The 27,500-nt window shown below is 42.0% G+C and overlaps 1 protein-coding gene across 1 annotated transcript in view; it reads left to right on the top strand.

The window, feature by feature from the left end:
* LOC139759504 (nephrin-like) overlaps positions 1-27,500 on the top strand; it is a 574,502-nt gene that overhangs the window by 538,947 nt on the left and 8,055 nt on the right. Inside the window, exons 8-9 of the mRNA XM_071681702.1 lie at positions 13,867-13,997; positions 26,131-26,290. Coding sequence (XP_071537803.1) covers positions 13,867-13,997; positions 26,131-26,290 — 291 coding nt within the window. The remainder of the gene's footprint in view (positions 1-13,866; positions 13,998-26,130; positions 26,291-27,500) is intronic.

Here is a 27,500-nt window from a genome sequence, read left to right as displayed (position 1 = left end):
TATATATGTATGTGTGTGTGTGTGTATTTGTGCGTATGTATGTGTATGTGTGTGTATGTGTATATGTGTATATATATGTATATTATCCCTGGGGATAGGGGTGAAAGAATACTTCCCACGTATTCCTCGCGTGTCGTAGAAAGCGACTAGAGGGGACGGGAGCGGGGGGCCAGAAATCCTCCCCTCCTTGTATTAACTTTCTAAAATGGGAAACAGAAGAAGGAGTCACGCGGGGAGTGCTCATCCTCCTCGAAGGCTCAGAGTGGGGTGCCTAAATGTGTGTGGATGTAACCAAGATGTGAAAAAAGGAGAGATAGGTAGTATGTTTGAGGAAAGGAACCTGGATGTTTTGGCTCTGAGTGAAACGAAGCTCAAGGGCAAAGGGGAAGAGTGGTTTGGGAATGCCTGGGGAGTAAAGTCAGGGGTTAGTGAGAGGACAAGAGCAAGGGAAGGAGTAACAATACTCCTGAAACAGGAGTTGTGGGAGTATGTGATAGAGTGTAAGAAAGTAAATTCTCGATTAATATGGGTAAAACTGAAAGTTGATGGAGAGAGGTGGGTGATTATTGGTGCATATGCACCTGGGCATGAGAAGAAAGATCAAGAGAGGCAAGTGTTTTGGGAGCAGCTGAATGAGTGTGTTAGTGGTTTTGATGCACGAGACCGGGTCATAGTGATGGGTGATTTGAATGCAAAGGTGAGTAATGTGGCAGTTGAGGGAATAATTGGTATACATGGGGTGTTCAGTGTTGTAAATGGAAATGGTGAAGAGCTTGTAGATTTATGTGCTGAAAAAGGACTGATGATTGGGAATACCTGGTTTAAAAAGCGAGATATACATAAGTATACTTATGTAAGTAGGAGAGATGGCCAGAGAGCGTTATTGGATTACGTGTTAATTGACAGGCGTGCGAAAGAGAGACTTTTGGATGTTAATGTGCTGAGAGGTGCAACTGGAGGGATGTCTGATCATTATCTTGTGGAGGCTAAGGTGAAGATTTGTATGGGTTTTCAGAAAAGAAGAGTGAATGTTGGGGTGAAGAGGGTGGTGAGAGTAAGTGAGCTTGAGAAGGAGACCTGTGTGAGGAAGTACCAGGAGAGACTGAGTACAGAATGGAAAAAGGTGAGAACAATGGAAGTAAGGGGGGTGGGGGAGGAATGGGATGTATTTAGGGAATCAGTGATGGATTGCGCAAAAGATGCTTGTGGCATGAGAAGAGTGGGAGGTGGGTTGATTAGAAAGGGTAGTGAGTGGTGGGATGAAGAAGTAAGAGTATTAGTGAAAGAGAAGAGAGAGGCATTTGGACGATTTTTGCAGGGAAAAAAAGCAATTGAGTGGGAGATGTATAAAAGAAAGAGACAGGAGGTCAAGAGAAAGGTGCAAGAGGTGAAAAAAAGGGCAAATGAGAGTTGGGGTGAGAGAGTATCATTAAATTTTAGGGAGAATAAAAAGATTTTCTGGAAGGAGGTAAATAAAGTGCGTAAGACAAGGGAGCAAATGGGAACTTCGGTGAAGGGCGCAAAAAAAAAAGTGGGGAGGTGATAACAAGTAGTGGTGATGTGAGAAGGAGATGGAGTGAGTATTTTGAAGGTTTGTTGAATGTGTTTGATGATAGAGTGGCAGATATAGGGTGTTTTGGTCGAGGTGGTGTGCAAAGTGAGAGGGTTAGGGAAAATGATTTGGTAAACAGAGAAGAGGTAGTGAAAGCTTTGCGGAAGATGAAAGCCGGCAAGGCAGCAGGTTTGGATGGTATTGCAGTGGAATTTATTAAAAAAGGGGGTGACTGTATTGTTGACTGGTTGGTAAGGTTATTTAATGTATGTATGACTCATGGTGAGGTGCCTGAGGATTGGCGGAATGCGTGCATAGTGCCATTGTACAAAGGCAAAGGGGATAAGAGTGAGTGCTCAAATTACAGAGGTATAAGTTTGTTGAGTATTCCTGGTAAATTATATGGGAGGGTATTGATTGAGAGGGTGAAGGCATGTACAGAGCATCAGATTGGGGAAGAGCAGTGTGGTTTCAGAAGTGGTAGAGGATGTGTGGATCAGGTGTTTGCTTTGAAGAATGTATGTGAGAAATACTTAGAAAAGCAAATGGATTTGTATGTAGCATTTATGGATCTGGAGAAGGCATATGATAGAGTTGATAGAGATGCTCTGTGGAAGGTATTAAGAATATATGGTGTGGGAGGAAAGTTGTTTGAAGCAGTGAAAAGTTTTTATCGAGGATGTAAGGCATGTGTACGTGTAGGAAGAGAGGAAAGTGATTGGTTCTCAGTGAATGTAGGTTTGCGGCAGGGGTGTGTGATGTCTCCATGGTTGTTTAATTTGTTTATGGATGGGGTTGTTAGGGAGGTAAATGCAAGAGTTTTGGAAAGAGGGGCAAGTATGAAGTCTGTTGGGGATGAGAGAGCTTGGGAAGTGAGTCAGTTGTTGTTCGCTGATGATACAGCGCTGGTGGCTGATTCATGTGAGAAACTGCAGAAGCTGGTGACTGAGTTTGGAAAAGTGTGTGGAAGAAGAAAGTTAAGAGTAAATGTGAATAAGAGCAAGGTTATTAGGTACAGTAGGGTTGAGGGTCAAGTCAATTGGGAGGTGAGTTTGAATGGAGAAAAACTGGAGGAAGTGAAGTGTTTTAGATATCTGGGAGTGGATCTGGCAGCGGATGGAACCATGGAAGCGGAAGTGGATCATAGGGTGGGGGAGGGGGCGAAAATCCTGGGGGCCTTGAAGAATGTGTGGAAGTCGAGAACATTATCTCGGAAAGCAAAAATGGGTATGTTTGAAGGAATAGTGGTTCCAACAATGTTGTATGGTTGCGAGGCGTGGGCTATGGATAGAGTTGTGCGCAGGAGGATGGATGTGCTGGAAATGAGATGTTTGAGGACAATGTGTGGTGTGAGGTGGTTTGATCGAGTGAGTAACGTAAGGGTAAGAGAGATGTGTGGAAATAAAAAGAGCGTGGTTGAGAGAGCAGAAGAGGGTGTTTTGAAGTGGTTTGGGCACATGGAGAGGATGAGTGAGGAAAGATTGACCAAGAGGATATATGTGTCGGAGGTGGAGGGAACAAGGAGAAGAGGGAGACCAAATTGGAGGTGGAAAGATGGAGTGAAAAAGATTTTGTGTGATCGGGGCCTGAGCATGCAGGAGGGTGAAAGGAGGGCAAGGAATAGAGTGAATTGGAGCGATGTGGTATACCGGGGTTGACGTGCTGTCAGTGGATTGAAGCAGGGCATGTGAAACGTCTGGGGTAAACCATGGAAAGCTGTGTAGGTATGTATATTTGCGTGTGTGGACGTATGTATATACATGTGTATGGGGGGGGGGGCCATTTCTTTCGTCTGTTTCCTTGCGCTACCTCGCAAACGCGGGAGACAGCGACAAAGTATAATAAAATGAAATATAAATATATATATATATATATGTATATATATATATATATATATATATAATTGTATTATTAGTTATACAAAGAATTATAACCTTAATATTAGTGAAGGGCTAGACAAATTGGATAACTGGATATATATGTTATATATATGTTATTGGATAATTGGATATATATGTTATTAGGTACAGTAGGGTTGAGGGTCAAGTCAATTGGGAGGTAAGTTTGAATGGAGAAAAACTGGAGGAAGTAAAGCGTTTTAGATATCTGGGAATGGATCTGGCAGCGGATGGAACCATGGAATCGGAAGTAGATCATAGGGTGGGGGAGGGGGCGAAAATTCTAGGAGCCTTGAAGAATGTGTGGAAGTCGAGAACATTATCTCGGAAAGCAAAAATGGGTATGTTTGAAGGAATAGTGGTTCCAACAATGTTGTATGGTTGCGAGGCGTGGGCTATGGATAGAGTTGTGCGCAGGAGGATGAATGTGCTGGAAATGAGATGTTTGAGGACAATGTGTGGTGTGAGGTGGTTTGATCGAGTAAGTAACGTAAGGGTAAGAGAGATGTGTGGAAATAAAAAGAGCGTGGTTGAGAGAGCAGAAGAGGGTGTTTTGAAATGGTTTGGGCACATGGAGAGAATGAGTGAGGAAAGATTAACCAGAGGATATATGTGTCGGAGGTGGAGGGAACGAGGAGAAGTGGGAGACCAAATTGGAGGTGGAAAGATGGAGTGAAAAAGATTTTGTGTGTTCGGGGCCTGAACATGCAGGAGGGTGAAAGGAGGGCAAGGAATAGAGTGGATTGGATTGATGTGGTGTACTGGGGTTGACGTGCTGTCAGTGGATTGAATCTGGGGTAAACCATGAATCTGGGGTAAACCATGGAAAGCTTTGTAGGTATGAATATTTGCGTGTGTGGACGTATGTATATACATGTGTATGGGGGTGGGTTGGGCTATTTCTTTCGTCTGTTTCCTCGCGCTACCTCGCAAACGCGGGAGACAGCAAAAAAAAAAAAAGAAATATATATATATATATCTATATATATATATACATATATATATATATATATATATATATATATATATATATATATATATATATCCCTGGGGATAGGGGATTAAGAATACTTCCCACGTATTCCCTGCGTGTCGTAGAAGGCGACTAAAAGGGGAGGGAGCGGGGGGCTGGAAATCCTCCCCTCTGGTTTTTTCTTTAATTTTCCAAAAGAAGGAACAGAGGGGGCCAGATGAGGATATTCCAAAAAAGGCCCAGTCCTCTGTTCTTACCGCTACCTCGCTAACGCGGGAAATGGCGAATAGTTTAAAAGAAAAGGAAAATATATATATATATATATATATATATATATATATATATATATATATATATATATATATATATATATATATATATATATATATATATATATATATATATATATTCTTTCACACTCAGTCTCTAGCTGTCATGTAATAATGCACCGAAACCACAGCTCTCTTTCCACATCCAGGACCCACAGAACTTTCCATGATTTACCCCAGACGCTTCACATGACCTGGTTCAATCCACTGACAGCAGGTCGACCCCGGTATACCACATCGTTCCAATTCACTCCATTCCTTGCACGCCTTTCACCCTCCTGCATTTTCAGGCCCCGATCATTCAAAAATCTTTTTCACTCCATCTTTCCACCTCCAATTTGGTCTCCCACTTCTCCTCGTTCCTTCCACCTCTGACACATATATCCTCTTTGTCAATCCTTCCTCACTCATTCTCTCCATGTTACCAAACCATTTCAAAACACCCTCTTCTGCTCTCTCAACCACACTCTTTTTATTACCACACATCTCTATTACCCTATTATTACTTACTCGATCATACCACCTCAAACCACATATTGTCCTCAAACATCTCATTTCCAGCACATCCATCCTCGTGTGCACAACTCTATCCATAGCCCACGCCTTGCAACCATACAATTTTTTTTTTTTTTTTTTTTTTTTTTTTATACTTTGTCGCTGTCTCCCGCGTTTGCGAGGTAGCGCAAGGAAACAGACGAAAGAAATGGCCCCCCCCCCCATACACAAGTACATACACACGTCCACACACGCAAATATACATACCTACACAGCTTTCCATGGTTTATCCCAGACGCTTCACATGCCTTGATTCAATCCACTGACAGCACGTCAACCCCTGTATACCACATCGCTCCAATTCACTCTATTCCTTGCCCTCCTTTCACCCTCCTGCATGTTCAGGCCCCGATTACACAAAATCTTTTTCACTCCATCTTTCCACCTCCAATTTGGTCTCCCTCTTCTCCTCGTTCCCTCCACCTCCGACACATATATCCTCTTGGTCAATCTTTCCTCACTCATTCTCTCCATGTGCCCAAACCATTTCAAAACACCCTCTTCTGCTCTCTCAACCACGCTCTTTTTATTTCCACACATCTCTCTTACCCTTACGTTACTTACTCGATAAAACCACCTCACACCACACATTTTCCTCAAACATCTCATTTCCAGCACGTCCATCCTCCTGCGCACAACTCTATCCATAGCCCACGCCTCGCAACCATACAACATTGTTGGAACCACTATTCCTTCAAACATACCCATTTTTGCTTTCCGAGATAATGTTCTCGACTTCCACACATTTTTCAAGGCTCCCAAAATTTTCGCCCCCTCCCCCACCCTATGATCCACTTCCGCTTCCATGGTTCCATCCGCTGACAAATCCACTCCCAGATATCTAAAACACTTCACTTCCTCCAGTTTTTCTCCATTCAAACTCACCTACCAATTGACTTGACCCTCAACCCTACTGTACCTAATAACCTTGCTCTTATTCACATTTACTCTTAACTTCCTTCTTCCACACACTTTACCAAACTCAGTCACCATACAATATTGCATATATATATATATATATATATATATATATATATATATATATATATATATATATATATATATATATATATATATAGAGAGAGAGAGAGAGAGAGAGAGAGAGAGAGAGAGAGAGATGGTTTGAAAAGAGAGATATACATAACTATACATATGAAAGTAGGACAGATGGCCAGAGAACGTTATTGGATTACGTGTTAGTTGATAGGCACGCGAAAGAGAGACTTTTGAATGTTAATGTGCTGATCGGTGCAAATGGAGGGATATCTGATCATTGTCTTGTGGTGGCGAAGGTGAAGATTTGTAGAGGTTTTCAGAAAAAAAGAGAGGATTGAGGTGAAGTGAGTGGTGAGAGTAAGTGAGTTTGGGAAGGAGACTTGTGTGCGGAAGTGCCATGAAAGACTGAGTGCAGAATGGAAAAAGGTGAGAACAAGGGACGTAAGGGGAGTGGGGGAGAAATGGGTTCTATTTAGGGAAGCAGTGATGGCTTGCGCAAAAGATGCTTGTGGCATGAGAAGCGTATGAGGCGGGCAGATTAGAAAAGGTAGTGAATCCTGGGATGAAGAAGTAAGATTATTAGTGAAAGAGAAGAGAGAGGAGATGGACGAGTTTTGCAGGGAAATAGTCAAAATGACTGGGAGATGTATGAAAGGAAGGGGCAGAAGGTCAAGAGAAAGGTACAAGAGGTGAAAAGAGGGCAAATGAGAGCTGGGGTGAGAGAGTATCATCAAATTTTCGGGGAATAAAAGATGTTTTGGAAGGAGGTAAATAAAGTACGTAAGACTAGAGAACAAATGGGAACATTGGTGAAGGGGGATAATTGGGAGGTAATAACAAGTAGTGGTGATATGAGAAGGAGATGAAGTGAGTATTTTGAAGGTTTGTTGAATGTATTAGATGATAGAGTGGCAGATATAGGGTGTTTCAGTCGAGGTGGTGTGCGAAGTGAGAGGGTTAGGGAGAATGATAAGGTAAACAGAGAAGAGGTAGTAAAAGGTTTACAGAAGATCGGCATGGCAGCTGCTTTGGATGGTATTGCAGTGGAAATTATCAAAAAAGGGGGTGACTGTATTGTTGATTGGTTGGTAAGGATATTCAATATATGTATGACTCATGGTAAGGTGCCTGAGGATTGGTAGAATGATTGCATAGTACCATTGTATAAAGGCAAAGGGGATAAAGATGAGTGCTCAAATTACAGAGGTATAAGTTTGCTGAATATTCCTGGGAAATTATACGGGAGGGTATTGATTGAGAGGGCGAAGGCATGTACAGAGCATCAGATTGGGGAAGAGCAGTGTGGTTTCAGAAGTGGTAGAGGGTGTGTGGATCAGGTGTTTGCTTTGAAGAATGTAAGTGAGAAATACTTAGAAAAACAAATGGATTCGCTTGAAAATTTATGGATCTGGGTAAGGCGTATGATAAAGTTGACAGAGATGCTCTGTGGAAGGTATCAAGAATATATGGTGTTTGAGGGAAATTGTTAGAAGCGGTGAAAAGTTGTTATCGAGGAAGTAAGGCATTTTTGCGCGTAAGAAGAGAGGAAAGTGAATGGCTCTCATTGAATGTAGGTTTGCGGCAGGGGTGTGTGATGTCTCCATGGTTGTTTAATTTGTTTATGGATGGGGTGGTTACTGAGGTGAATGCAAGAGTTTTGGAGAGAGGGGCAAGTATGCATTCTGTTGTGGATAAGAGGGTTTGGGAAGTGAGTCAGTTGTTGTTCGCTGATGATACAGTACTGGCGGCTGATTTCGGTGAGAAACTGCAGAAGCTGGTGACTGAGTTTGGTAAAGTGTGTGAAAGAAGAAAGCTGAGAGTAAATATGAATAAGAACAAGGTTATTAGGTATAGTAGGGTTGAGAGACAAGTCAGTTGTGAGGTAAGTTTGAATGGAGAAAACCTGGAGGTGAAGTGTTCTAGATATCTGGGAGTGGACCTAACAGCGGATGGAACCATGGAAGCGGAAGTGAGTTACAGGGTGGGGAAGGGGGCGAAGGTTCTGTGAGCATTGAAGAATGTGTGGAAGGCGAGAACATTATCTCGGAAAGAAAAATGGGTATGTTTGAAGGTATAGATTGGGTTGTGCGGTGAAGGGCGATGTATTGGAAATATGATCTTTGAGGATAATATGTGGTGTGAGGTGGTTTGATCGAGTATGTAATGAATGGATAAGAGAGATGTGTGGAAATAAAAAGAGTGTGGTTTAGTGGAGAGAATGAGTGAGGAAAGATTGACAAAGAGGATACATGCGTCAGAGGTGGAGGGGACTAGGAGAAATGGCAGACCAAATAGGAGGTGGAATGATGGAGAGAAAAAGATTTTGAGCGATTGGGGCCTGAACATGCAGGAGGGTGAAAGGCTTGCCAAGGAATAGAGTGAATTGGAACGAGGTGGTGGTATACAGGTTTCGACGTGCTGTCAATGGAATGAACCAGGGCATGTGAAAAGTCAGGGGTAAATCATGGGAAGTTTTGTGGGGCCTAGATATTGAAAGGGAGCTGTGGTTTCGGTGCATTATACGTGACAGCTAGAGACTGAGTGTGAATAAATTTGGCCTTCGTTGTCTTTTCCTAGCGCTACCTCGTGCAAAGGTGAGTAATGTGGCAGTTGAGTGAATAATTGGTATACATGGAGTGTTCAGTGTTGCAAATGGAAATGGTGAAGAGCTTGTAGATTTATGTGCTGAAAACGGACTGGTGATTGGGAATACCTGGTTTAAAAAGCGAGATATACATAAGTATACGTATGTAAGTAGGGGAGATGGCCAGAGAGCGTTATTGGATTACGTGTTAATTGATAGACGCACGAAAGAGGAACTTTTGGATGTTAATGTGCTGAGAGGTGCAACTGGAGGGATGTCTGATCATTATCTTGTGGAGGCGAAGGTGAAGATTTGTGGGGGTTTTCAGAAGAGAGAATGTTGGGGTGAAGAGAGTGGTGAGAGTAAGTGAGCTTGGGAAGGAGACTTGTGTGAGGAAGTACCAGGAGAGACTGAGTACAGAATGGAAAAAGGTGAGAACAAAGGAGGTAAGGGGAGTGGGGGAGGAATGGGATGTATTTAGGGAAGCGGTGATGTTTTGCGAAAAAGATTCTTGTGGGATGAGAAGCGTGGGAGGTGGGTTGATTAGAAAAGGTAGTGAGTGGTGGGATGAAGAAGTAAGATTATTAGTGAAAGAGAAGAGAGAGGCATTTGAACGATTTTTGCAGGGAAAGGGTGCAAATGAGTGGGAGAGGTATAAAAGAAAGAGGCAGGAGGTCGAGAAAGGTGCAAGAGGTGAAAAAGAGGACAAATGAGAGTTGGGGTGAGAGAGTATCATTAAATTTCAGGGAGAATGAAAAGATGTTTTGGAAGGAGGTAAATAAAGTGCGTAAGACAAGGGAGCAAATGGGAACTTCAGTGAAGGGGGCTAATGGGGAGGTGATAACAAGTAGTGGTGATGTGAGAAGGAGATGGAGTGAGTATTTTGAAGATTTGTTGAATGTGTTTGATGATAGAGTGGCAGATATAGGGTGTTTTGGTCGAGGTGGTGTGCAAAGTGAGAGGGTTAAGGAAAATGATTTGGTAAATAGAGAAGAGGTAATAAAAGCTTTACGGAAGATGAAAGCCGGTAAAGCAGCAGGTTCGGATGGTATTACAGTGGAATTTATTAAAAAAGGGGGTGACTGTATTGTTGACTGGTTGGTAAGGTTATTTAATGTATGTAAGATTCATGGTGAGGTGCCTGAGGATTTGGCGGGATGCTTGCATAGTGCCGTTGTACAAAGGCAAAGGGTATAAGAGTGAGTGCTCAAATTACAGAGGCATAAGTCTGTTGAGTATTCCTGGTAAATTATATGGGAGGGGACTGATTAAGAGGGTGAAGGCGTGTACAGAGCATCAGATTATGGAAGAGCAGTGTGGTTTCAAAAGTGGTAGAGGATGTGTGGATCAGGTGTGTGCTTTGAAGAAAGTATGTGAGAAATACTCAGAAAAACAAACGGATTTGTATGTAGCATATATGGATCTGGAGAAGGCATATGATAGAATTGATTGAGATGATCTGTGGAAGGTTTTAAGAATATATGGTGTGGGAGGCAAGTTGTTAGAAGCAGTGAAAAGTTTTTATCGAGGACGTAAGGCATGTGTACGTGTAGGAAGAGGGGAAAGTGATTGGTTCTCAGTGAATGTAGGTTTTCGGCAGGGGTGTGTGATGTCTACACGGTCGTTTAATTTGTTTATGGATGGTGTTGTTAGGGAGGTGAATGCAAGCGTTTTGGAAAGAGGGGCAAGTATTCAATCTGTTCTGGATGAGAGAGCTTGGGAAGTGATTCGTCTGTTGTTCACTGATGATACAGCGCTGGTGGCTGATTCATGTAAGAAACTGCAGAAGCTGGTGACTGAGTTTGATAAAGTGTGTGAAAGAAGAAAGTTAAGAGTAAATGTGAATAAGAGCAAGGTTATTAGGTACAGTAGGGTTGATGGTTAAGGCAATTGAGAGGTAAATTTGAATGATGAAAAACTGGAGGAGGTAAAGTGTTTTAGATATCTGGGAGTTGATCTGGCAGTGGATGGAACCAGGGAAGCGGAAATGAATCATAGGGTGGGGGAGGGGGCGAAAATTCTGGGAGCATTGAAGAATGTTTGGAAGTCGAGAACATTATCTCGGAAAGCAAAAATGGGTATGTTTGAAGGAATAGTGGTTCCAACAATGTTGTATGGTTAAGAGGCGTGGGCTATGGATAGAGTTGTGCGCAGGAGGGTGGATGTGCTGGAAATGAGATGTTTGAGGACAATATGTGGTGTGAGGTGGTTTGATCAAGTAAGTAATGTAAGGGTGAGAGAGATGTGTTGAAATAAAAAGAGTGTGGTTGAGAGAGCAGAAGAGGGTGTTTTGAAATGGTTTGGTCACATGGAGAGAATGAGTGGGGAAAGATTGACTAAGAGGATATATGTGTCAGAGGTGGAGGGAACGAGGAGAAGTGGGAGACCAAATTGGAGGTGGAAAGATGGAGTGAAAAAGATTTTGAGCGATCGGTGCCTGAACAGGCAGGAGGGTGAAAGGCGTGCAAGGAATACAGTGAATTGGAACGATGTGGTATACCGGGGTCGACGTGCTGTCAATGGATTGAACCAGGGCATGTGAAGCGTCTGGGGTAAACCATGGAAAGTGTGTGGGGCCTGGATGTGGAAAGGGAGCTGTGGTTTCGGTGCATTATTACATGACAGCTAGAGACTGAGTTGAACGAATGGGGCCTTTGGTGTCTTCCTAGCGCTACCTCGCACACATGAGGGGTTTGGGGTTTTTTATTCCATGTGTGGCGGGGTGGCGATGGGAACAAATAAAGGCAGATAGTATGAATTATGTATATGTGTATATATGTATATGTCCGTGTGTGTATATATATGTGTACATTGAGATGTATAGGTATGTATATTTCGTGTGTGGACGTGTATGTATATACATGTGTATGTGGGCGGGTTGGGCCATTCTTTCGTCTGTTTCCTTGCGCTACCTCGCTAACGCGGGAGACAGCGACAAAGCAAAAAAAGAAAAAAAAATATATATACATATATATATATATATATATATATATATATATATATATATATATATATATATATATATATATATATATTTATTTATTTATTTATTTATTATACTTTGTCGCTGTCTCCCGCGTTTGCGAGGTAGCGCAAGGAAACAGACGAAAGAAATGGCCCAACCCCCCCCCATACACATGTATATACATACGTCCACACACGCAAATATACATACCTACACAGCTTTCCATGGTTTACCCAAGACGCTTCACATGCCCTGCTTCAATCCACTGACAGCACGTTAACCCCGGTATACCACATCGCTCCAATTCACTCTATTCCTTGCCCCCCTTTCACCCTCATGCATGCTCAGGCCCCGATCACACAAAATCTTTTTCACTCCATCTTTCCACCTCCAATTTGGTCTCCCTCTTCTCCTTGTTCCCTCCACCTCCGACACATATATCCTCTTGGTCAATCTTTCCTCACTCATCCTCTCCATGTGCCCAAACCACTTCAAAACACCCTCTTCTGCTCTCTCAACCACGCTCTTTTTATTTCCACACATCTCTCTTACCCTTACGTTACTCACTCGATCAAACCACCTCACACCACACATTGTCCTCAAACATCTCATTTCCAGCACATCCATCCTCCTGCGCACAACTCTATCCATAGCCCACGCCTCGCAACCATACAACATTGTTGGAACCACTGTTCCTTCAAACATACCCATTTTTGATTTCCGAGATAATGTTCTCGACTTCCACACATTCTTCAAGGCCCCCAGGATTTCCGCCCCCTCCCCCACCCTATGATCCACTTCCGCTTCCATGGTTCCATCCGATGCCAGATCCACTCCCAGATATCTAAAACACTTCACTTCCTCCAGTTTTTCTGCATTCAAACTCACCTCCCAATTGACTTGACCCTCAACCCTACTGTACCTAATAACCTTGCCTTTATTCACATTTACTCTTAACTTTCTTCTTCCACACACTTTTCCAAACTCAGTCACCAGCTTCTGCAGTTTCTCACATGAATCAGCCACCAGCGCTGTATCATCAGCGAACAACAACTGACTCACTTCCCAAGCTCTCTCATCCCCAACAGACTTCATACTTGCCCCTCTTTCCAAAACTCTTGCATTTACCTCCCTAACAACCCCATCCATAAACAAATTAAACAACCATGGAGACATCACACACCCCTGCCGCAAACCTACATTCACTGAGAACCAATCACTTTCCTCTCTTCCTACACGTACACTTGCCTTACATCCTCGATAAAAACTTTTCACTGCTTCTAACAACTTTCCTCCCACACCATATATTCTTCATACCTTCCACAGAGCATCTCTATCAACTCTATCATATGCCTTCTCCAGATCCATAAATGCTACATACAAATCCATTTGCTTTTCTAAGTATTTCTCACATACATTCTTCAAAGCAAACACCTGATCCACACATCCTCTACCACTTCTGAAACCACACTGCTCTTCCCCAATCTGATGCTCTGTACATGCCTTCACCCTCTCAATCAATACCCTCCCATATAATTTACCAGGAATACTCAACAAACTTATACCTCTGTAATATATATATATATATATATATATATATATATATATATATATATATATATATATATATATATATATATATATATATATATATATATATATATATATATATATATATATATATATATATATATATATATATATATATATATATATATATATATATATATATATATATATATATATATATATATGACTTCACGGGGAAAATGAAACACGATAAGTTCCCAAGTGTTTTCCTGTGATAATCACATCATCAGGGGAGACACAAGAGAGAAATATAGCAGTCAGTTGATCTACATCGAAGAGACGAAGCTTCATCTCTGAAACTTATCTCATTGACTGTGACTTACATCCTCTAACCTTGAATCTCTACAACTTCTCAACTCTAATCTTCTGCTTCAAAACAGTGTCACAGTCTTGTCTTGAGACACACCTCTATCTCCTCTGCCAGACCCTCCCGCTGTGCACCTGTCACTGGGTAGGCCGCTAGATCCAGACAGCATCAAGGAAGGTGACGATGTTTACTTCGAGTGCAGCATCGTGTCCAATCCTGCTTTCCATCGGGTCGACTGGCACCATAACGTAAGTACCTGTCGCTCGCCGGGAATGGGGAATTTGTTGTCTTTTCCTAACGCTACCTCACACTTATGAGGGGGGAGGGGGCTGTTATTCCATGTGTAGCGAGGTGGCGATGGGAATAAATAAAGGCAGACAGTATTAATTATATATATGTGTATATATGTATATGTCTGTGCGTGTATATATATGTGTACAGTGAGATGTATAGGTATGTATATTTGCGTGTGTGGACGTGTATGTGGGTGGGTTGGGCCATTCTTTCGTCTCTTTCCTTGCGCTACCTCGCTAACGCGGGAGACAGCGACAAAGCAAAATAGATATAAACAAATAAATGTATGTATATATATATATATATATATATATATATATATATTTTTTTTTTTTTTTTTCTCATTTTTTTTTTTGCCGCTGTCTCCCGCGTTTGCGAGGTAGCACAAGGAAACAGACGAAAGAAATGGCCCAACCCACCCCCATACACATGTATATACATACGTCCACACACGCAAATATACATACCTACACAGCTTTCCGTGGTTTACCCCAGACGCTTCACATGCCTGATTCAATCCACTGACAGCACGTCAACCCCGGTATACCACATCGATCCAATTCACTCTATTCCTTGCCCTCCTTTCAACCTCCTGCATGTTCAGGCCCCGATCACACAAAATCTTTTTCACTCCATCTCTCCACCGCCAATTTGATCTCCCACTTCTCCTCGTTCCCTCCACCTACGACACATATATCCTCTTGGTCATTCTTTCCTCACTCATTCTCTCCATGTGCCCAAACCATTTCAAAACACCCTCTTCTGCTCTCTCAACCACGGTCTTTTTATTTCCACACATCTCTCTTACCCTTACGTTACTTACTCGATCAAAAAACCTCACACCACACATTGTCATCAAACATCTCATTTCCAGCACATCCATCCTCCTTCGCACAACTCTATCGATAGCCCACGCCACGCAACCATACAACATTGTTGGAACCACTATTCCTTCAAGCAGACCCATTTTTGCTTTCCGAGATAATGTTCTCGACTTCCACACATTCTTCAAGGCTCCCAGGATTTTCGCCCCCTCCCCCAACCTATGATCCACTTCCGCTTCCATGGTTCCATCCGCTGCCAGATCCACTCCCAGATATCTAAAACACTTTACTTCCTTCAGTTTTTCTCCATTCAAACTTACCTCCCAATTGACTTGACCCTCAACCCTACTGTACCTAATTACCTTGCTCTTTTTCACATTTACTCTTAACTTTCTTCTTTCACACACTTTATCAAACTTAATCACCATACATGTACATATATACACATATATATATATATATATATATGTATATATATATATATATATATATATATATATATATATATATATATATATATATATATATATATATATATATATATATATATTCTTTTTTTTTTTTTCAAACTATTCGCCATTTCCCGCGTTAGCGAGGTAGCGTTAAGAACAGAGAACTGGGCCACTGAGGGAATATCCTCACCTGGCCCCCTTCTCTGTTCCTTCTTTTGGAAAATTAAAAAAAATTGAGAGGGGAGGATTTCCAGCCCCCCGCTCCCTCCCCTTTTAGTCGCCTTCTACGACACGCAGGGAATACGTGGGAAGTATTCTTTCTCCCCTATCCCCAGGGATAATATATATATATATATATATATATATATATATATATATATATATATATATATATATATATATATATATATATATATATATATATATATATATATATATATATATATATATATATATTATTTTTTATATTTATTTCATTATACTTTGTCGCTGTCTCCCGCGTTTGCGAGGTCGCGCAAGGAAACAGACGAAAGAAATGGCCCAACCTCCCCCCATACACATGTATATACATACGTCCACACACGTAAATATACATACCTACACAGCTTTCCATGGTTTACCCCAGACGCTTCACATGCCTTGATTTAATCCACTGACAGCACGTCAACCCCGGTATACCACATCGATCCAATTCACTCTATTCCTTGCCCTCCTTTCACCCTCCTGCATGTTCAGGCCCCGATCACACAAAATCTTTTACACTCCATCTTTCCACCTCCAATTTGGTCTCCCTCTTCTCCTCGTTCCCTCCACCTCCGACACATATATCCTCTTGGTCAGTCTTTCCTCACTCATTCTCTCCATGTGCCCAAACCACTTCAAAACACCCTCTTCTGCTCTCTCAACCACGATCTTTTTATTTCCACACATCTCTCTTACCCTTACGTTACTCACTCGATCAAACCACCTTACACCACACATTGTCCTCATACATCTCATTTCCAGCACATCCATCCTCCTGCGCACAAATCTATCCATAGCCCACGCCTCGCAACCATACAACATTGTTGGAACCACTATTCCTTCAAACATACCCATTTTTGCTTTCCGAGATAATGTTCTCGACTTCCACACATTTTTCAAGGCCCCCAGAATTTTCGCCCCCTCCCCCACCCTATGATCCACTTCCGCTTCCATGGTTCCATCAGCTGCCAGATCCACTCCCAGATATCTAAAACACTTCACTTCCTCCAGTTTTTCTCCATTCAAACTCACCTCCCAATTGACTTGACCCTCAACCCTACTGTACCTAATGACCTTGCTCTTATTCACATTTACTCTTAACTCTCTTCTTGAAAAAACACTTTACCAAACTCAGTCACCAGCTTCTGCAGTTTCTCACATGAATCAGCCACCAGCGCTGTATCATCAGCGAACAACAACTGACTCACTTCCCAAGCTCTCTCATCCCCAACAGACTTCATACTTGCCCCTCTTTCCAAAACTCTTGCATTTACCTCCCTAACAACCCCATCCATAAACAAATTAAACAACCATGGAGACATCACACACCCCTGCCGCAAACCTACATTCACTGAGAACCAATCACTTTCCTCTCTTCCTACCCGTACACATGCCTTACATCCTCGATAAAAACTTTTCACTGCTTCTAACAACTTTCCTCCCACACCATATATTCTTAATACCTTCCACAGAGCATCTCTATCAACTCTATCATATGCCTTCTCCAGATCCATAGATGCTACATACAAATCCATTTGCTTTTCTAAGTATTTCTCACATACATTCTTCAAAGCAAACACCTGATCCACACATCCTCTACCATCTCTGAAACCACACTGCTCTTCCCCAATCTGATGCTCTGTACATGCCTTCACCCTCTCAATCAATACCCTCCCATATAATTTACCAGGAATACTCAACAAACTTATACCTCTGTAATTTGAGCACTCACTCTTATCCCCTTTGCCTTTGTACAATGGCACTATGCACGCATTCCGCCAATCCCCAGGCACCTCACCATGATTCATACATACATATATATATATATATATATATATATATATATATATATATATATATATATATATATATATATATATATATATATTTTTTTTTTTTTTTTTTTTTTTTATACTTTGTCGCTGTCTCCCGCGTTTGCGAGGTAGCGCAAGGAAACAGACGAAAGAAATGGCCCAACCCCCCCCATACACATGTACATACACACGTCCACACACGCAATATACATACCTACACAGCTTTCCATGGTTTACCCCGGACGCTTCACATGCCCTGATTCAATCCACTGACAGCACGTCAACCCCTGTATACCACATCGCTCCAATTCACTCTATTCCTTGCCCTCCTTTCACCCTCCTGCATGTTCAGGCCCCGATCACACAAAATCCTTTTCACTCCATCTTTCCACCTCCAATTTGGTCTCCCTCTTCTCCTCGTTCCCTCCACCTCCGACACATATATCCTCTTGGTCAATCTTTCCTCACTCATTCTCTCCATGTGCCCAAACCATTTCAAAACACCCTCTTCTGCTCTCTCAACCACGCTCTTTTTATTTCCACACATCTCTCTTACCCTTACGTTACTTACTCGATCAAACCACCTCACACCACACATTGTCCTCAAACATCTCATTTCCAGCACATCCATCCTCCTGCGCACAACTCTATCCATATCCCACGCCTCGCAACCATACAACATTGTTGGAACTACTATTCCTTCAAACATACCCATTTTTGCTTTCCGGGATAATGTTCTCGACTTCCACACATTTTTCAAGGCTCCCAAAATTTTCGCCCCCTCCCCCACCCTATGATCCACTTCCGCTTCCATGGTTCCATCCGCTGACAGATCCACTCCCAGATATCTAAAACACTTCACTTCCTCCAGTTTTTCTCCATTCAAACTCACCTCCCAATTGACTTGACCCTCAACCCTACTGTACCTAATAACCTTGCTCTTATTCACATTTACTCTTAACTTTCTTCTTCCACACACTTTACCAAACTCCGTCACCAGCTTCTGCAGTTTCTCACATGAATCCGCCACCAGCGCTGTATCATCAGCAAACAACAACTGACTCACTTCCCAAGCTCTCTCATCCCCAACAGACTTCATACTTGCCCCTCTTTCCAAGACTCTTGCATTTACCTCCCTAACAACCCCATCCATAAACAAATTAAACAACCATGGAGACATCACACACCCCTGCCGCAAACCTACATTCACTGAGAACCAATCACTTTCCTCTCTTCCTACACGTACACATGCCTTGCATCCTCGATAAAAACTTTTCACTGCTTCTAACAACTTGCCTCCCACACCATATATTCTTAATACCTTCCACAGAGCATCTCTATCAACTCTATCATATGCCTTCTCCAGATCCATAAATGCTACATACAAATCCATTTGCTTTTCTAAGTATTTCTCACATACATTCTTCAAAGCAAACACCTGATCCACACATCCTCTACCACTTCTGAAACCACACTGCTCTTCCCCAATCTGATGCTCTGTACATGCCTTCACCCTCTCAATCAATACTCTCCCATATAATTTACCAGGAATACTCAACAAACTTATACCTCTGTAATTTGAGCACTCACTCTTATCCCCTTTGCCTTTGTACAATGGCACTATGCACGCATTCCGCCAATCCTCAGGCACCTCACCATGAGTCATACATACATTAAATAACCTTACCAACCAGTCAACAATACAGTCACCCCCTTTTTTAATAAATTCCATATATATATATATATATATATATATATATATATATATATATATATATATATATATATATATATATATATATATATATATATATATGTGGGGGAGGAATGGGATGTAATTAGGGAAGCAGTGATGGCTTGCGCAAAAGATGCTTGTGGCATGAGAAGCGTGGGAGGTGGGTTGATTAGAAAGGGTAGTGAGTGGTGGGATGAAGAAGTAAGATTATTAGTGAAAGAGAAGAGAGACAGGAATTTGGACGATTTTTGCAGGGAAAAAATACAAATGAGTGGGAGATGTATAAAAAAGAGGCAGGAGGTCAAGAGAAAGGTGCAAAAGGCGAAAAAGAGGGCAAAGGGGAGTTGGGGTGAGAGAGTATCATTAAATTTTAGGGACAATAAAAAGATTTTCTGGAAGGAGGTAAATAAAGTGCGTAAGACAAGGGAGCAAATGGGAATTTCAGTGAAGGGGGCTAATGGGGAGGTGATAACAAGTAGTGGTGATGTGAGAAGGAGATGGAGTGAGTATTTTGAAATTTTGTTGAATGTGTTTGATGATAGAGTGGCAGATATAGGGTGTTTTGGTCGAGGTGGTGCGCAAAGTGAGAGGGTTAGGGAAAATGATTTGGTACACAGAGAAGAGGTAGTAAAAGCTTTTGGGAAGATGAAAGCCGGCAAGGCAGCAGTTTGGATGGTATTGCAATGTAATTTATTAAAAAAGATGATGACTGTATTGTTAACTGGTTGGTAAGGTTATTTGATTTATGAATGATTCATGATGAGGTGTCTGAGGATTGGCCAAATGCTTGCATAGTGCCATTGTACAAAGGCAAAGGGGATAAGAGTGAGTGCTCAAATTACAGAGGTAAAAGTTTGTTGAGTATTCCTGGTAAATCATATGGGAGGATATTGATTGAGAGGGTGAAGGCATGTACAGAGCATCAGATTGGGGAAGAGCAGTGTGGTTTCAGAAGTGATAGAGGATGTGTGGATCAGGTGTTTGCTTTGAAGAATGTACGTGCGAAATACTTAGAAAAGCAAATGGATTTGTATGTATCATTTATGGATCTGGAGAAGTCGTATGATAGAGTTGATAGAGATGCTCTGTGGAAGGTACTAAGAATATATGGTGTGGGAGGCAAGTTGTTAGAATCAGTGAAAAGTTTTTATCGAGGATGTATGGCATGTGTACACATAGGAAGAGAGGAAAGGGATTGGTTCTCAGTGAATGTAGGTTTACGGCAGGGGTGTGTGTCTCCATGGTTGTTTGATTTATTTATGGATGGGGTTGCTAGGAAGGTGTATGCAAGAGTTTTGGAAAAAGGGGCAAGTATGCAGTGTGTTGTGTATGAGACAGCTTGGGAAGTGAGTCAGTTGTTGTTCGCTGATGATACAGCGCTGGTGGCTGATTCATGTGAGAAACTGCAGAAGCTGGTAACTGAGTTTGGTGAAGTGTGTGATAGAAGAAAGTTAAGAGTAAATGTGAATAAGAGCAAGGTTATTAGGTACAGTAGTGTTGAGGGTCAAGGCAATTGGAAGGTAAGTTTGAATGGAGAAAAACTGGAGGAAGTAAAGTGTTTTAGATATCTGGGAGTGGATCTGGCAGCGGATGGAACCATGGAAGCGGAAGTTAATTATAGGGTGGGGGAGGGGGCGAAAATCCTGGGAGCCTTAAAGAATGTTTGGATGTCAAGAACATTATCTCGGAAAGCAAAAATGGATATGTTTGAAGGAATAGTGGTTCCAACAATGTTGTATGGTTGCGAGGCGTGGGCTATAGATAGAGTTGTGCGCAGGAGGGTGGAAGTGCTGGAAATGAGATGCTAGAGGACAATATGTGGTGTGAGGTGGTTTGATCGAGTAAGTAACGATCGGGTAAGAGACATGTGTGGAAACAAAAAGAGCATGGTTGAGAGAGCAGAAGAGGGTGTTTTCAAATGGTTTGGGCACATGGAGAGAATGAGTGAGGAAAGACTGACCAAGAGGATATATGTGTCGGAGGTGGAGGGAACGAGGAGAAGTGGAAGACCAAATTGTAGGTGGAAAGATGGAGTGAAAAAGATTTTGAGTGATCGGGGCCTGAACATGCAGGAGGGTGAAAGGCGGGCAAGGAATGGAGTGAATTGGATCGATATGGTATACCGGGGTCGACGTGCTGTAAATGGATTGAATCAGGTCATGTGAAGCGTCTGGGGTAAACCACGGCAAGTTTTGTGGGGCATGGATGTGGAAAGAGAGCTGTGGTGTCGGGCATTATTACATGATAGCTTTAGATTGGTGTATCTAAATGTGTGTGGGTGTAACCAAGATGCAGTGAAATTTATCAAAAAAAGGGGGTGACTGTGTTGTTGACTTGTTGGTGAGGATATTCAGTGTATGTATGACTCATGGTGAGGTGCCTGAGGATTGGTGGAATGCATGCATAGTGCCATTGTACAAAGGGAAAAGGGATAACTGTGAGTATTCAAATTACAGAGGTATAAGTTTGTTGAGTATTCCTGGGAAATTATATGGGAGGGTATTGATTGAGAGGGTGAAGGTATGTACAGAGCATCAGATTTGGGAAGAGCAGTGTGGTTTCAGAAGCAGTAAAGGATATGTAGATCAGGTGTTTGATTTGAAGAATGTATACGAGAAATACTTAGAAGAGCAAATGAATTTGTATGTAGCATTTATGGATCTGGAGAAGGCATATGATAGAGTTGATAGAGATGCTCTGTGGAAGGTATTAAGAATATATGGTGTGGGTGGCAATTTGCTAGAAGTAGTGAAAAGTTTTTATCGAGGATGTAAGACAACTGTACGAGTAGGAAGAGAGAAAAGTGATTGCTTCCCAGTGAATGTCGGTTTGCGGTAGTGGTGCGTGATGCGTCCATGGTTGTTTAATTTGTTTATGGATGGGGTTGCTAGGGAAGTGAATGCAAGAGTTTTGGAGAGAGGGGCAAGTATGCAGTATGTTATGGATGAGAGGGCTTTGTAAGTGAGTCATTTGTTGTTCGCTGATGATACAGCGCTGATGGTTGATTCGGGTGAGAAACTGCAGAAACTTGTGACTGAGTTTGGTAGTGTGTAACAGAAGATATCTGAAAGGAAATGTGAATACAATCAAGATCATTAGGTACCTTAGGGTTGAGGAACAAGTCAATTGGGATGTAAGTTTTAATGGGGAAAAACTGGAGGAAGTAAAGTGTTTTAGGAATCTGGGGGTGGATATGGCAGCGGATGGAACCATGAAAGCGGAAGTGAGTCATAGAGTGGGGAGGGCACAAAGGTTTTAAGAGCGTTGAAGAATATGTGGAAGGCGAGAACATTATCTCGTAAAGCAAAAATGAATATGTGTGAAGGAATAGTGGTTCCAACAATGTTATATGTTTGCGAGGTGTGGGCTATAGGTAGGTTTGTGCGAAGGAGGGTGGATGTGTTGGGAATAAGATGTTTGAGGATAAAATGTGGTGGGAAGTGGTTTGATCGAGTAAGTAATGAAAGGGTAACAGAGATGTTTGGTAATAAAAAGAGTGTGGTTGAGAGAGCAGAACAGGGTGTATTGAAATGGCTTGGTCACATGGAGAGAATGAGTGAGGAAAGATTGACAAAGAGGATATATGTGTCAGAGGTGGAGGGAACGAGAAGTGGGAGGCCAAATTGGAGGTGGAAGGATGGAGCGAAAAAGATTTTGAGTGATCGGAGCGTGAACATGCAGGAGGGTGAAAGGCGTGCAAGGATTAGAGTGAATTGGAATGATGTGGTACACCGGGGTCGACGTGCTGTCAATGGATTGAACCACTGCATGTGAAGCGTTTAGGGTAAACCATGGAATGTTTTGTGGGGCGTGGATGTGGAAAGAGAGCTGTGGTTTTGGCGCATTATATATGACGGCTAGAAACTGAGTGTGAACGATAGTGGCCTTTGTTGTCTTCTAGCGCTATCTCACGCGCGTGCGTGAGGAGGGGGATGTCATTTCATGTGTGGCGGGGTGGCGAGGGAATGAATAAAGGCAGCAGGTATGAATTATGTATATGTGTATATATCTATATGTCTGTGCATGTATATGTATGTGTACGTTGAAATATATTGGTATGTATATGTTCGTATGTGGACGTGTATGTATATACATGTGTATGTCAGTGGGTTGGGCCATTCTTCCTTCTGTGTCATTGCGCTACCTCGCTAGCGCCTGAGAGCGACAAAGTACAATAAGTATAAAAACAAATATATATACATACATATATATATATATATATATATATATATATATATATATATATATGCCTTCTCCAGATCCATAAATGCTACATACAAATCCATTTGCTTTTCTAAGTATTTCTCACATACATTCTTCAAAGCAAACACCTGATCCACACATCCTCTACCATCTCTGAAACCACACTGCTCTTCCCCAATCTGATGCTCTGTACATGCCTTCACCCTCTCAATCAATACCCTCCCATATAATTTACCAGGAATACTCAACAAACTCATACCTCTGTAATTTGAGCACTCACTCTTATCCCCTTTGCCTTTGTACAATGGCACTATGCACGCATTCCGCCAATCCTCAGGCACCTCACCATGAGTCATACATACATTAAATAACCTTACCAACCAGTCAACAATACAGTCACCCCCTTTTTTAATAAATTCCACTGCAATACCATCCAAACCTGCTGCCTTGCCGGCTTTCATCTTCCGCAAAGCTTTTACTACCTCTTCTCTGTTTACCAAATCATTTTCCCTAACCCTCTCACTTTGCACACCACCTCGACCAAGACACCCTATACCTGCCACTCTAGCATCAAACACATTCAACAAACCTTCAAAATACTCACTCCATCTCCTTCTCACATCACCACTACTTGTTATCGCCTCCCCATTAGCGCCCTTCACTGAAGTTCCCATTTGTTCCCTTGATTTACGCACTTTATTTACCTCCTTCTAGAACATCTTTTTATTCTCCCTAAAATTTAATGATACTCTCTCACCCCATCTCTCATTTGCCCTCTTTTTCACATCTTGCACCTTTCTCTTGACCTCCTGTCTCTTTCTTTTATACATCTCCCACTCAATTGCATTTATGGATCTGGAGAAGGCATATGATAGAGTTGATAGAGATGCTCTGTGGAAGGTATTAAGAATATATGGTGTAGGAGGCAAGTTGTTAGAAGCAGTGAAAAGTTTTTATCGAGGATTTAAGGCATGTGTACGTGTAGGAAGAGAGGAAAGTGACTGGTTCTCAGTGAATGTAGGTTTGCGGCAGGGGTGTGTGATGTCTCCATGGTTGTTTAATTTGTTTATGGATGGGGTTGTTAGGGAGGTGAATGCAAGAGTTTTGGAAAGAGGGGCAAGTATGCAGTCTGTTGTGTATGAGAGAGCTTGGGAAGTGAGTCAGTTGTTGTTCGCTGATGATACAGCGCTGCTGGCTGATTCATGTGAGAAACTGCAGAAGCTGGTGACTGAGTTTGGTAAAGTGTGTGAAAGAAGAAAGTTAAGAGTAAATGTGAATAAGAGCAAGGTTATTAGGTACAATAGGGTTGAGGGTCAAGTCAATTGGGAGGTAAGTTTGAATGGAGAAAAACTGGAGGAAGTAAAGTGTTTTAGATATCTGGGAGTGGATCTGGCAGCGGATGGAACCATGGAAGCGGAAGTGAATCATAGGGTGGGGGAGGGGTCGAAAATCCTGGGAGCCTTGAAGAATGTGTGGAAGTCGAGAACATTATCTCGGAAAGCAAAAATGGGTATGTTTGAAGGAATAGTGGTTCCAACAATGTTGTATGGTTGCGAGGCGTGGGCTATGGATAGAGTTGTGCGCAGGAGAGTGGATGTGCTGGAAATGAGATGTTTGAGGACAATGTGTGGTGTGAGGTGGTTTGATCGAGTAAGTAATGTAAGGGTAAGAGAGATGTGTGGAAATAAAAAGAGCGTGGTTGAGAGAGCAGAAGACGGTGTTTTGAAATGGTTTGGGCACATGGAGAGAATGAGTGAGGAAAGATTGACCAAGAGGATATATGTGTCGGAGGTGGAGGGAACGAGGAGAAGTGGGAGACCAAATTGGAGGTGGAAAGATGGAGTGAAAAAGATTTTGAGTGATCGGGGCCTGAACATGCAGGAGGGTGAAAGGCGGGCAAGGAATAGAGTGAATTGGATCGATGTGGTATACCGGGGTTGACGTGCTGTCAGTGGATTGAATCAGGGCATGTGAAGCGTCTGGGGTAAACCATGGAAAGTTCTGTGGGGCCTGGATGTGGAAAGGGAACTGTGGTTTCAGGCATTATTGCATGACACCTGGAGACTGAGTGTGAACGAATGGGGCCTTTGTTATCTTTTCCTAGCGCTACCTCGCACACATGAGGGGGGAGGGGGATGGTATTCCATGTGTGGCGAGGTGGTGATGGGAATGAATAAAGGCAGACAGTGTGAATTGTGTGCATGGGTATATATGTATGTGTCTGTGTGTGTATATATATGTGTACATTGAGATGTATAGGTATGTATATTTGCGTGTGTGGACGTGTGTGTATATACATGTGTATGGGGGTTGGTTGGGCCATTTCTTTCTTCTGTTTCCTTGCGCTACCTCGCAAATGCGGGAGACAGCGACAAAGCAAAATAAATAAAATAAATAAAATATATATATATATATATATATATATATATATATATATATATATATATATATATATATATATATATATATATATATATATATATATATATATATGTATATATATATATATATATATATATATATATATATATATATATATATATATATATATATATATATATATATATATATATATATATATATATATATATATATACATATATATATATATATATATATATATATATATATATATATATATATATATATATATATATATATATATATATATATATATATATGTGTGTGTGTATAATTTACCTATTCCACCCTATTTCTCCCATCCAGTTTCCTTCCTATTCCTTTCTGTTCCAACTACCTATGTGCTCTTCCTTCCTACTCCTGGCTTTGCTCAACACGACACTGTGGTGTTGCAGGGGCTCTTGGTGGCGCCCAACGTAAGCTCCGGGGTGGTGGTGAGCGGTCTGAGCCTCGTCCTGCGACACCTCCGTCGGCAACACTCGGGCTCCTATACCTGTGGCGCCTCCAACCTTGAGGGATACAACACCAGCAACGTCGTCACCCTCTCCGTCAGGCGTGAGTTCTATATTCTCCTGAGTTCTACCATTTTCATTTCCAAGCAGCTCCGACCTCGTTAAAGCATTCCAAATTTGTGATAGACACAGGCGGCTTAGTGCATTCGCGTGTTGTCTGATAATCTAATTCAATTTTGTCTTCTCATAATCATGTCATAAACAAGTAAGGCTCGTATGACATTTGGGATTTTAATGTGCTTCTCCGTCTGGGGTTTGCCTTAGTTCACAGTACTCGAGGACTGCTACAAAGCATATTACTTGTGAATTGCACATCATACGCTGGTACATTAAGAACCAGCATCCGTAAGTCCGAGTTGATGATAAATCTTTGCCTGGGTATGTCTCTGAGGCGCGTGAGGGCGAGCTTCCTCTGCCAACCTCGGGATGAGGTGGAATTATTCAGACGTCAGCAGCAGACCAGAGGTGGTGTTGTCCAGCCTCGAGCAGGATGCAAGAGTCATCGCCTGACAGGATGAAAGGATGGATGACGGAAAACAGTTTCCATTTAATTATTTCTTTTGCTTTCCCTCATCATTTGTACCTGGTGAATACTTTTCACTGCAGAAGACGACAGAAATTAACAGAATATGGAAGTACTGACTTTTAGTATTTAGACTGTGCCAAGGATTACCATAGCGATACACATATACGATCAAGCTGAAGGCTAGATGATATTAGTTATAACTTGAATTATTTATGAAGAAGCCATTCATAACATTTTGAACGAAGTAAACAATCATCTGTAAGAGCCCACTACGCTACGCTTACACACGGCCGCCCTTTGCCCTTAATGACAACACGAGCAACACACACAAACGCAAACTGTCCCAGTAATGTTACACCCAAGAATTGCTGTGCCAAGCTTAGTCTTGGTGAATCTTTACACACACACACACACACACACACACGAACCCAGTGCACATCCAACCCGTTATGTTACCCATGCATGGGCCATCTGAAACTTTACGCATGCGCCCCATTTTGTACAAAAAAAATCATCACAAACAACACGCACAAAAGAGACCTTATCAGAAGGGCGTGATGCCAGAAATGGTAGATATCACTCGAGAGATCACGTAAGTCGTAAGGTCTAACACAGGAAACCTTCACAAGCCACAGTGGTAATGTTATCCAGGGTTCGTGACTCCAGGGGGTGGCCTCCACACACCTGCATCGGTGTCACTTTTCGTTTTTTATCTTTCAATTGTTCG

The sequence above is a fragment of the Panulirus ornatus genome, chromosome 3 (genome assembly GCF_036320965.1).
Source record: "Panulirus ornatus isolate Po-2019 chromosome 3, ASM3632096v1, whole genome shotgun sequence".
NCBI classification, from domain to species: domain Eukaryota; kingdom Metazoa; phylum Arthropoda; class Malacostraca; order Decapoda; family Palinuridae; genus Panulirus; species Panulirus ornatus.
Note: the sequence above shows the minus strand (reverse complement) of the source record. Positions and strands in the feature narration are given on the sequence as shown.